This window comes from Anoplophora glabripennis, unplaced genomic scaffold (genome assembly GCF_000390285.2).
Source record: "Anoplophora glabripennis isolate ALB-LARVAE unplaced genomic scaffold, Agla_2.0 scaffold429, whole genome shotgun sequence".
In the NCBI taxonomy this organism is placed as follows: Eukaryota; Metazoa; Arthropoda; class Insecta; order Coleoptera; family Cerambycidae; genus Anoplophora; species Anoplophora glabripennis.
The window spans coordinates 170,782-184,035 of record NW_019416876.1 but is presented as its reverse complement, the minus strand read 5'-3'; the positions used below and the strand labels follow the sequence as shown (position 1 = coordinate 184,035).

Sequence of the window (13,254 nt, the reverse complement as noted above, 5' to 3'; positions counted from 1 at the left end):
AATAGAAATATTAGTTCGGCTTGTGGACTTCTGCGAACATTAACGCACACCGTACATGTATATTACGAAGAAGCTTTGTGGTTACATCTCGCGTGACGTTCCCAAAATTGTTAAATCCCTTCTTATTCCACACACCCGACTTTACACCCACAGTTAAACACGGCATACAGAAAAGTATGTAAGTAAATAATGATATAAAAAACCAACAATCACTAGATAAATTATAAAGAGAGGGTGAAATGTATGTAGTATTTAAATATTGACTGTAAGTAATAGAAGATAAAAATATAATCGCACGGAGACAAATAAACAAGTAGTTTGGTAGGATCGTATTCCATGCAAAGTAGAGCAAAAAGTTGTCGGTCTTTTATCAAAGGAAAATCGTGTCATCAATGAATATGGATGATTGTTTTTGAATGTGCGGTTATTACAATTTATCAATTTTAATATTATTAACGTTTTCACGTTTTATAATTTATTATGTTAAATAATACACAGTTTTAGTATTTCAGTTTATTATTCAATATGCAGTTACGTATAATCAAAGTTTACATAATAAATGTAAACTTTAGTGTAAATCTAAAGTTTGGTGTAACCTAGGTAGGCACTTATTGTTTTTGAGAAAGCAATACTTATGTTTTTTCCTGTTTAAAATGCCAGCACAAATAAAACAGCATTCATCCGTCCAGAGCACTTTGTTAATAAAGTTCTGCTGCACTTAGGAACCAATTACAAAACGATTGGGGAAATCAGCTACTTCTAAAGCTTGAACTTTTTGAAAATGTGTTATGTTAACTCCTTTGCGGGAAAAATGCGGGAGATATGGAGGGTGGTAGATTTGAATAAACGCTTTAAATTGTTAGGTAATGGTTTTGTAACCGTGTGTAGTGTATTTTGTATATTCGGGTATTTGGTGTGCCGACTTTTTTTATTTGATAAAATACAGTGTGCCTACAAACCTCTGCTTTATTTATTTTCTTTTAACGAAAGTTGACTTCGAGAAGTCGGGCTTGTTAAAACATTTTGCACTAAATTATTAAAATTAGTTATAATAAAATGCAGCATGATCATTTATTTACTTGCATTTTATTGGTTTCATACATATGTATCCGTATACTAAAGCGGATTAATTAAATGTAAACACAGATTATGATGTGAACTTGGCAACGCTGTTCGCTTCAGCTGACGATTTGTTCGTGACATTACGTTACAAAATTTTTCGAGCATCCGGGCATCTGGCAGGGCCGCCTTCTTAGCGGGAGTTGATTTCCTTCATTTTTAAAAGTCGAGTAAAAATTTTTTTTCCGATTTTCTGTCTTTATTAAGTCTTTCGAATACGTTATTAATGACATTATGACTGAATCACCCTGTATAGAACTGAAGAAACAATTTAAGCTTTCACACGATATGTAACGATATGTATACGTCACATGCAAGTTGCACATGTATCTGAAACGAGAGCAATGTGGAGTTTCTCAAGATTATTAAAAACAAGTTTGGATTAAGGTAAATAGAATGAGAAAATTGTAATTTTTAAATAAAAAACTTTAGCCAAGCCTATTAAAGATACACCAGCACACAAAAAAGCAGAACACCTACCTATGTATTTCCACATCTTTTTTTCTGCTGAATTTGAATCCGAGGCCAAAATTGGCCCATCACTCTAGGATTTTTCGTGAAAGTCGAAAAATCACTTGAAAACCGTCCAAAATAGTGTTTATATGATAAATTGTATTGTAGGTACTTTTTCCTGCTAAATCCGAATTCGAGGTCAGAATTGGCCCATTACCTCAGGCATATTGGTGACAGCCGAAAAATTTACTGAAAACCCTCATAATGAGGATAAAAATAAAATTTCAGGAATTTATGATAACTTTTCTAATCAGTAATAACCATTGATATTTGCGGGCAGTTTACTACCAGTAATAAATGTACCAAATTTGAAATAAGTTATGGTCAAATGATAATAAAAATAATAATTTTTAGATTATTGTTAACGTTAATAACTACAGTGTTTTCAAAAAGGTGTTATTGAAACTTGTTTCAATATTCTGCTCACTAGAGTTGAGGAAGTTTTTAGTTCTTAATTTTCAGACACTCTGAACAGTAATTTACTTTTAACAATATTTACGAAACCGAAAGAAAATTTCGAAAATTAGGAAAAAATACAAAAATGTTACGGGCCCTCAAAAGTGAAAATTAAAAAGTTACTTTTATTTACAGTCTCTAAACCATTATGAGCATGATGCAAATTTGGCGATCGATAACACATGAGTACAGATTGTTTTTGATATTATATTTTTTGTTTATTTTTATTAATTTTTTTGTTCCTTTTAATTTTATTTGTAATTAATGTACTTCTTTTATTATTGTCTGCAAAATGCCTGTTCTATAATTGGGTAGTACATGTTGAACAGTGTATAAAATAAAATAAAATAAAATAAAATAAAATAAAATAAAATAAAATAAAATAAAATTATAAGTGAAACTTCATTATACCCAGAACGACAGGGACGGACTATGCCCAATGGTTAACAACCCAGAATTTTCGTATAGATGACGATGGCAATCTGCTTGTATAAAAAATTAAGTTCACTGAAGACTTTCCCAATGATAATATCCTCTTGGCTCAATTCGGTAAAATTAACAGTTTAGGGAATATTTGTGATTTTATGTTACAGTGAATATCGAGCGACGCCTCCACCATTTTTTGTTTTTAATTTTTATTTGGACATAATTACTATGTTAGAACCGTACATATTTTTAAAATAAGAGCCTAGAAAATCAAAATTTGACAAATACACTTTACACATCACACAAAATAGAAAAACAAAACAAGAATAAAGTTAAAGTTCAAAAAATAATTTAAAAGAAAGAAAACTATCAAAATACATTTTCAATATGGGCACTTTCCACCTCCACACACTTCCTAAGTTTACGAATATTATTTCTTTGTACAGGAAAAAGCATTTTCGGGGCATGTTTAATATTATCACAATGGAAATTAATTCCTTGTAGCAATTCATCCCTTGTCTGTACTGGGGTTGCGTACTCTAAACTTCCCGACGGAAGAAGTCCATCGGGTTAAAGTCTGGAGAACGTGGTGGCCATGAAATTGGGCCTCCTCTCCCAATTCATTTATAGATAAATAATTTCGTACATGAATATTGAAATGGGGAGGAGCCCTATCGTGCGTGAAGCAAATGTTTCTTCGGGTGTCTAATCGAACATCGTCTAATAGTAGCTGCAAATTATTTTGCAAGAAAGGTATGGACCTATTAAATTATTACCCTTTTTCGGGTACAAACAAATAACATTCGTAGCCTTGGATGTGTGTGTAGGTGGAAGGTGTCCATATTGAAAATGCATTTTGGTAGTTTCCTTCCTTTTAAATAATTTTTTAACCTTAAACGTATTCTTTTTTTTTGTTTTTCTATTTTGTGTTATGTGTAAAGTGTGTTTGTGAAATCTTGTTAATGAAAATTACATTAGAAGACAGTAAGATTTTCTCGTCTCTTATTTTAAAAATATGTATGCTTCCAACATAGTAATTAAGTGCAATTAAAAATTAAAAACAAAAAATGGTGGATTTCTTAAACTGTTAATTTTACCGAGTTTAGCCAAGAGGGTATTATCGTTGGCAAATTCTTCAGGGACTTATTTTCGATACAGGCAGATTACGATCGTCATCTATGTAAAAATTCTGGATTGTTAACCCTGGTGTTCTGGGCATATTATCACTTACAACATCAAAAACAAGTTGTGTGCATGTGTTATCGATCACCAAATTTGCATCATGCTGAAGTTAATGGTTTAGAAACTGTAAATAAGAATAACTTTTTAATTTTCACATTTGAGAGCCCGTAACTTGTTAACGAAGGCCTGTACGAAAAAAATTTATATGAAAACTGATGTTATTTTGGAGCACACAAACCAAGATTTTTTCTGTATTCGATAATTTTTCTGGCTTCCTATTTCTCATTTTGATAAGGGTGATTAAAGTTTGTCTAACATGGCTATGTAATTATTATCTTCTTCTTCGCAGGAGACGGAGGCGGCTTGTGAAAATGCTACGGCCACCTTAAAGGTGGTGCATACTGCATATAAGATTAAGGCAGATGCTGAGCAGCAGATCAAGGACAAATCAACGTTGCCCATATCGGAGCACACCAAGAAATACGAGGAGATGAAGGAGGCCGTTTTCGATACCCAAAAACTTGTAGAAGTAAGGATTCTCTTTTTACATTAATCAATAGTTGTTGTTTTGTAAATAATGATAAAATACTATTAATTCGTTTTCATAGGAGGAGGCGTTGCGCGGTAAGTTCCTGGCGGCACAGATCAACGCTGTCAGCGAGCAGACGGAACAATTTATGCACGTGAACCAAGACCTGCTGACCAAGACGGAGGAAGCCAACATGAAGATTATGAGAAGTATCAAGCGGTTGAGCACTGCGATCAAACAATATGAGACTCGTATCACGGATATTCGAGCACATGCAATGGCTAAGGCCTCCACCAAGCATGCAGCTTTTTTCTTCTAGACAATTTTATATGCCGTAACAGAAAAAATAATAAAGTTTTCCGAAAATCTATGTCTAAGTCATTTGGTTTTCAGTGTTAATTAATAAAATAAATGCAAAGTAATTTTTTACAGTATTTCCGACAAATTTGCACTTATCTTCATATACAGCGTGTCCCATTAGTGCGGGAAAGTCCAATATCTATGTTAAAATGAGGAATATATTGATTTTTCTTTTGACTGTGTTGCCACATTTCTCGGAATGTACAAATTAAAAATATATTCAACTATACAGGGTGTTCCACTTTTCCTGGACAGACACCAACTTTGGTTTTTTAAATGGAAACACACATTTTTTATATTTTTTTCGGATTCTACATAAAAAATAAAGGGTACTTTGTGTAGAATAGTTCTATTCAAATATTCACAGTCTTTGAAATATCTCGCTTGAAAGGCTTTTCTAGTCGATATTGGTTGCTTACATTTTCTGATACTGACAGATTATACTAATAGCTACTAAGCCCATTTTTTTATCAGATGTTTAGTAAGGATGACTCTTCCGAATCATGCTCCAAAAACTGGCCTGCGTTATACAGGGTGACCAAAATATCATGTCAAAATTGACAATTGAAAAATTGAAAAATCTCGATTTTTTTAAATGCAACGCCCTGTATATTTTCATACCATGAGATGCAGAATTAAATTCTCTACCATTTTGCTATACCTGCTCCTATACCAAAATTCAATAGTTGCGAAGTTTATAAATAGCTTTATGTAAAATAACGTAGTAGGCTCCTGTCAAATGATAATCTGGAAAATTTTCGATTCGCATAAAGTTTAATACAAAGAAAGGTTTAATAGAAGAAGAGAAGCCCATGGTAACTGTTTATTGGCAAGTCGTATTTACAAAGATCCAGATTTACAAAGATATCCTCGTACAAAGAACGGCAAATGCAAATTATGAGAAGACAACAAGCACACACGCATGTGGTAATCAGGATAGTCAAATTGACATTTTGGAATGTGCAGTCCAAAATCCATCTACAAGTGTCAGAGGAATTAGTATTTCCAAAAGTGTGGTTAATAGAACGTTAAAGAAAAACAACTTCCACCTCTATCATTCTGAGCATCACCAATTCTTAACACAGCAAGATTTTCTGAAGCGAGTACAGTTTTGTGGGTGGGCAACTATAAAGTTACAACAAGATGAAATTTTTTTTCAAAAGTGTTATTTACTGACGAGTCATCCTTTGCCAATACTGGTCGCGAGAGTCGACATAATTATCACAATTACGCCGATCATAATCCCAGATTAATAAGACAAGACGATCATCTACACCGCTTTCTTTAAAGTCAACGTCTGGGCGGGAATATGCGGAGAATATGTCATTGGACCACATTTTCTTGAAAGAAACTTAACTGATAATGGCTAATTGCAATTTTTACAAAACAACTTACTCCAATTGCAGGGACATATTCCTCCGGATGACTTAAACAGTCAGTGGTTCCAACATGATGGTGCCCCTGCACATTCGACACTGGCAGTAAGTTTTCTCATTATGTAAGTTATGTAAATTAATAGAAAAACTGTTTCAGGTTAGAGAATACTTAAATGATTTATATCCAGATAAGTGGATAGGTAGCCAATTCCATGGCTCCCCGATCCCCAGACCTGTCTAGTCTTGATTTTTTTTTTATGGGGCTATATAGAAGACAGGGTGTATGAAACTCCTCTGACAGATGTAGAAGATTTAGGGGCAAAGATAAGAAATGCTTTTTTTACCCTAATTCCGGAAATGCTGCGAAATGTGTCAAGCAATTTTCGTCGTAGAATTGCTCAATGTCTATAGAAAAATGGCAGATATTTTGAGCGGTTACCTGTTAATTACTAATTTAACTAGGTCTTTATTACTTTTGTTAGAAATGCACGATGTTAATTTACTGTTTTGGATACTGCACGCATGTGTTCTTGATGCCTTCTCTAAATTTGTATTTGTTGTTCATTCAAACCTCTCCTTTAGTTTTACAAAACACTTTGTACGAGGATATCTTTGTAAATCTGAATTATTAGTTTGGTAAATACGACTTGCCAATAAACAGTTACCATGGGCTTCTCTTCTTCTATTAAACCTTTCTTTCTATTAAATCTTATGTGAATCGAAAATTTTCCAGATTATAGGAGCAGGTATAGCAAAGTGGTAGAGAATTTAATTCTGCATCTCATGATATGAAAATATACAGGGCGTTGAATTTAAAAAATTCGAGATTTTTCAATTTTTCAATTGCCAATTTTGACATAATATTTTGGTCACCCTGTATAACGCAGGCCAGTTTTTGGAGCATGATTCGGAAGAGTCATCCTTACTAAACATCTGATAAAAAAATGGGCTTAGTAGCTATTAGTATAACCTGTCAGTATCAGAAAATGTAAGCAACCAATATCGACTAGAAAAACCTTTCAAGCGAGATATCTCAAAAACTGTGAATATTTGAATAGAACTATTCTACACAAAGTACCCTTTATTTTTTATGTAGAATCCGAAAAAGATATAAAAATGTGTTTCCATTTAAAAAACCAAAGTTGGTGTCTGTCCAGGAAAAGTGGAACACCCTGTATAGTTGAATATATTTTTAATTTGTACATTCCGAGAAATGTGGCAACACAGTAAAAAGAAAAATCCATATATTCCTCATTTTAACATAGATATTGGAGTTTCCCGCACTAGTGGGACACGCTGTATATTCATTCTGTACTATTAAATCGAATTACCTCATGATAGTAAGGTCTAGTTTCCTAATGGATATGTTACTATATTTTATTTTACAAATAGTAGGTACTATACATGTATAAAAAATGTATTTATAATAACATAAATATTCTTGAAAAAAACGTCCAAAGCAACTGTAGTATTGTCTTTTGGGGTGGTGGTATAATTGGTGTTAATTAATAGAGAGTTCGAGTTAAGACTAATTTTATTTTGTATAATTACATTACAATAGTGTTCCTACTCAGCAAAGTTTTTGCTGAGTAGGAAAGATGTATTGTCATTGCTCGGACGACCGGATCTAGGATCTTTGACCTGTCGCGTATTGCAATTATTGCAAAGTTGCAAGTAGCGGTTAATGACAGTACACAACCATTTAAAGTTTACTACAGGACTGTCATAAAAACTAATCATAAAACTATTAATAAATCTATCTGTTTGTAGCAATGATCATAAAAGCAAAAAGGACCGAAAGGATAACGATCTTCAGGAGGTTCTCAAAACTAAATGCTTAAATACATAAATTCTATTAATATCTCTTACATATTTTTCTGTCTTTTAAAGGTATTGAGCTAATACAAACACCTTAAAAAAATAATTTTTAGGAATCTTATCAAATGAAGTCAGACAATGTTTTTCGACACCAGAAATCTAGGTATGCAAAAGGTATCTAACCTCACAGACAAGACTGCTAACTGCTGATACTAGATAGGAACTGTCGCCCATAGAGTAGTTGTTTTCCTCAGTATCAGCAGTTAGCAATCTTGTTTGTGGGGTTATATATCCTTTACATACGTAAATTTCTGGTATCGAAGAACATTAACTTCATCTGATAAGATTTTTAAAAATTATTCTGAATTTGTTTGAATTAGCTTCAAACCTTTAAAAAAGAGTTTAAATAAAAACTTAACTGCTATAAACTACAAGCTCATGGGAAATTTTCAAAGAGTCATTTGATCTATCATGAATTACTTATAAACCAATAAATACTACCACATACAAATATTTTTGTACGGCAAGTATATAGATTATACAAAAAAATTAACCTCAGCCTAATGCAGCACAAAAATAGCAATACCGAAAGCCACGAAAATTTGTTATTTTCCTAAAATTTTGGCCCGGGTTTTGGTGATTTATTACAGTACGGCATTTATACAGCAAGTTTCGGATCTATATATAGATAAATTTTTAAGCGACGCCGTGCGTACTTGCTGATACAGGGGTTAGGAATACAGGGTGCAACCCTTTATTTGTAAGTAGCGTATGGGGGTGATTTGAACCAACATCAAATTCACTAATTTTAATTCTATTTTATAAAATAATGGCATTTTTGGCCATGCCGTACATTCTTCATGAAATATGTGGTTACTATAGGAAAATTAATTTCCTTCTGAAAAGTAGTATTTCACGGTGAAAAATGTTTGTACGGCATGAATATATTTTGTTGATACTGACAACAATAATCAACAAAAACAAAATGCCGTACAAAAAAAATTGTTCTAAATGGCTTGAAATATATTTTTACAAATAAGTATTACTTGCAAGAATTGATTTTATTTTTACTACTATTTTCTCCTTAATACAAATTATTTACTACTTTCTATAATAAGACTTACAATATCATATACAGGGTCGGAAAGTACCGATGGTCCATCTGCCGTTACGTGAGAGCGATAAAGTAAGTCATAGAAATCCGTGCGATAGAGAAAGATGGCTATAATGAAGGCGTCTAATAGTCACCGCCCATTTCGCCCTTCCACAAATAAGAAGTGGATCTTATTTGTGGAAGGGCGAAACGGGCGGTGACTATGAGACGCCTTCATTATAGCCGTCCTCTATTGCATTGATTTCTATGTCTTACTTTATCGCTCTCACGTAACGGCAGATGGACCGTCGGTACTTTCCGAACCTGTAGAATAAAACCTGTTGTAAAATTCCTAAATGCGTCTCTATCTACTTTACGTAGTGACAATAATATAGTTCAGTCAAACTAGGTGAATGTCAGAGGTCAGTGACACAGAGATTTACGAATTAAATTCCATCGCTTAAAAAAATAGTAACACATAATTCTTTGTAAAAACTTGAAACGAATATATGTATATATTTCATATTAGTCAGATTAGTAAGTGGTACAAAGTTTTAAACTTAATTTTAAAACATAAATTATTTTTATTTATAATTTTACTAACGTATCTGCATACATAATTGTTAATAAATCATGTAAAATAATATATATTTTTAAAAACGATAAGAATGTTTTCTTAATGTTGGTTGGTTGTTGCTTCTTTTACATTGACTTTAAAATAACACGTTGCACAACACAACACAAAAGCAATCTGTGTTACTAAATTATTTTCAATTGTCACTCTCTGCTGGCAACACTGATAGTGCAACTCTAATTCCGGGTGCCTGGGTTTACGCCATCTAGTGGCAATATAAAAAAAATTAAAGTACAGTTTAAAAACAAATTATAACTCGACTATTTATTTGATTAAAAAAAAGAATTTAAAATTCGTATTCAGGGGAATCCGTACTATTATCCTTAAAAAAGTACCACTTAAAGTTATACTCTGTATATTCTGTTATTACAATTATTACTTTCCACATCGTTCAAGGATGGCAGAAATCCGTACCATTTACAACCTGTGCAAAATTTACTTCCGGGAGGTGCAGAGAGACGCCTGAATTTTTATCAGTGGTTGTTTGAATTCTCACTAGAAATACTTTGGACCGATGAGGCTACGTTCACAAGGCGAGGGGTAGTGAATTTTCACAATCTGGATATTTGGTCACAAGAAAATCCTCATGAAATTCGGAGTCATTTCTAAACTTTCTAGAAAATCATCTATTTGAATTATTAGAGGATGTTCCGTTAAATATACGACAAAATAGCTGGATACAAATGGATGGCGCTCCTGCGCATTTTAGGAGAATAATACAAGAATGGCTTAATGAAAATGATATGAGATGCTGGATAGATATACCAAACGCCAATATCAACCATAATGGTGCAAAGGGTCCAGTGTCCAGCCAGATCGCCAGATCTGAACTCCCTGGACTTCTATGTTTGGGGTGACCTACCTGAAAAGTTTACTCTACTCCAATAGATACTAGACCACAACTACTGCAGCGAATAGAAGACGGGTGTAATGAATTAAAAGAAAACCACCACATGATATTAGCTTCAATTAGTTCCATTAAAGAAAATGTCCATTAAAGAAATGTATCGATGTGGGTGGTTCGAATTTTAAACAATTGCTGTAAATACTTAACGTTAATTTTGTTTCTTGTTTAGTCGTTGTTGCTTGGTAAAATAAATGTATTTTTATTATTATTTTGATTTAAATTGTTCTTATTTGTAAAGATAATGCTACCAGGGAAAACTAAAACACACCAGGAACACTACCTCACGAGTGATGTGGAAAGAATTTTGTTGATGTGCTTACAAATTGCACTTACTTTTAAGCATAAACATAAATATTTTTGTAATATTATGATTGAAGTGTCTGCCACAAGGAGATTATATTTGTATGAATAACTTGAAAATGGTGAACCTTAGGGAAAAAATTCAAGTTACATTTTTTACTAATGTAGTGCATTATAATATAAATCCGATTTTTTTTATAAAAAGGGGGTGACCTCTGTCCAGTTGTACACCACTGGTTAAACCTTTAGAGCTCATATTTTAAGGAATGCAAGGCCTACTATCGTACATTATTTGTACCAAATTTTATTGAGATCGGTTAATAGATCCCTGAGATATAAACAAATAATATATTTTTTTAACAACTTCAACACCTTGTATCTCTAAAACGAGGCCGTTCCAGACCTATGTTTATAAGGCAAACTCCTATTATTTTAAAGAGATCTATCTGTCCTCGAAGTTTCCTGCATAAAATTCGGACCACCCTGTATAATAAAAAACCAGTCACATTTAATAACACTCAGCAATATCTTAGAACAAGTATTTTTTTTGGATTACCTATAGCTACAAAAGAAAAATAGATGTAAAGATAAACAAAACGTTTACAAAACAAAATTAATAAAATAAAAAATAAAAAGGATGTCTTTTAAATTAACAAAGTCTTCAATCTTCTTCGTGTTGAGCACAAATGCTCAGTACTTTAATAAGGGTCACGTTCAACTCTTTTTCTATATACGCCCAGTATAAGCAAAGTCGGGATAGACCTTACTCCCTCTTGCCCCCTCTGGCGTCACCCATGGTTGGTGCTGTAGATGTAGGTTTCTATTTATTAAAACACACCAACTAGAAACATCCCGGATTTTGTTAATACCTACCTATTTCGATATGGACAGCATTGCCAGACAAAAATATCACCTCAGAATTTTGTTTTCCTGCTGGAACAAAATGAAATATTTATGTAATCACAGCATACTGTATTTTTATTAGAAACAAATATTATTTTTACTGTACTGTCGTTCACTGAAAAATGAAAATTAAGAATTTAATATTACATTTGGTAAAAATTATTCATTTGGTATGTGAATGCTCTATCACTCTGATCTTTAGGATTCAGTACAAAATATTTTAACAATTTATTAATAAAATTTGCTGTTTTATTGCCTAATTATCTTGTTTTTTTTAATTTAATAAATTATTTTCCAAGTTTAAGTGAAAAGTTTATATATTACCTTAAAAGCAAAGGTTTCCACCGGCGCCGTGGCTTAGTTGGTTAAAGCGCCTGTCTAGTAAACAGGAGATCGAGGGTTCGAATCCCTCCGGGGCCTAAGTGGATTATTATTTAACGAATAGTACCATGAACATTTTTTTTTGAGTTTATAAAGAAAAACTGTAAATATAAATCGTGTATTAGATATAAAAATACTTAGTATATTACTTTTGATGTACAATTGAGATGTAATAAATAAGTATTACAAATATTGGTGTTTCTTCAAAATATTTTTTGAGGAAATTTACACATAGATAATGTTGATATATATTCGAATCTATACCGAAATAACTTTTGTTTTATTAATTTGTTACCTGTTACTTNGGAGACCACTATGCTACGAAATGCAATACTTGTGCATGCGCACTTCTCAGATCTTAGTCTTAATCCTAGAAAAATTAAAAGATGCGAACTTTCAAGGTCATGTCTTAAGACCTCCTTAGGACTAGGGCAAGGTTAAGATTTTTATAAACCGATACATTACATTCTGTACATTTAACTTTTTAGGACTAAGATTAAGGTTAAGTTACGGCTAAGTTAGGACTAATACTTTTTTATAAACCAACCATAAGAAGTTGTAGGTATATCCAATTTATTATTACATTTGGTAAAAATTATTCATTTGGTATGTGAATGCTCTATCACTCTGATCTTTAGGATTCAGTACAAAATATTTTAACAATTTATTAATAAAATTTCTTGTTTTTTTTAATTTAATAAATTATTTTCCAAGTTTAAGTGAAAAGTTTATATATTACCTTAAAAATAGAAGTTGCCATCGGCGCCGTGGCTTAGTTGGTTAAAGCGCCTGTCTAGTAAACAGGAGATCGAGGGTTCGAATCCCTCCGGGGCCTAAGTGGATTATTATTTAACGAATAGTACCATGAACATTTTTTTTTTGAGTTTATAAAGAAATACTGTAAATATAAATTGTGTATTAGATATAAAAGTACTTAGTATATTACTTTTGATGTACAATTGAGATGTAATAAATAAGTATTACAAATATTGGTGTTTCTTCAAAATATTTTTTGAGGAAATTTACACATAGATAATGTTGATATATATTCGAATCTATACCGAAATAACTTTTGTTTTATTAATTTGTTACCTGTTACTTATCTTATCATATAAAGTTTTCTATCATTTATATTTTTACAAAGCGCAAGTATAGCATTTCCCTGATATATATGCCACCAATAATACACGGATAGTGTAATGTGGTAAATGGATTATTGTCCCTCTAATGGACAGGAGAAACACTTTTATATTACAC

General features: G+C 32.3%; 1 protein-coding gene and 2 non-coding genes across 3 annotated transcripts in view; all 3 read left to right on the top strand.

Moving 5' to 3' along the window:
* LOC108908153 overlaps positions 1-4,555 on the top strand; it is a 146,607-nt gene extending 142,052 nt beyond the window's left edge. The window contains exons 8-9 of the mRNA XM_018712087.2: positions 4,046-4,225; positions 4,305-4,555. Of these exons, the coding sequence (XP_018567603.1) occupies positions 4,046-4,225; positions 4,305-4,544 (420 nt within the window). The 3' untranslated portion in view covers positions 4,545-4,555. The remainder of the gene's footprint in view (positions 1-4,045; positions 4,226-4,304) is intronic.
* Positions 4,556-11,962: 7,407 nt separating this feature from the next.
* Trnat-agu lies at positions 11,963-12,036 on the top strand. Its single transcript has one exon. It is a non-coding gene; the product is annotated as a tRNA-Thr (tRNA).
* Positions 12,037-12,758: 722 nt separating this feature from the next.
* Trnat-agu lies at positions 12,759-12,832 on the top strand. Its single transcript has one exon. It is a non-coding gene; the product is annotated as a tRNA-Thr (tRNA).
* Positions 12,833-13,254: the final 422 nt, after the last annotated feature.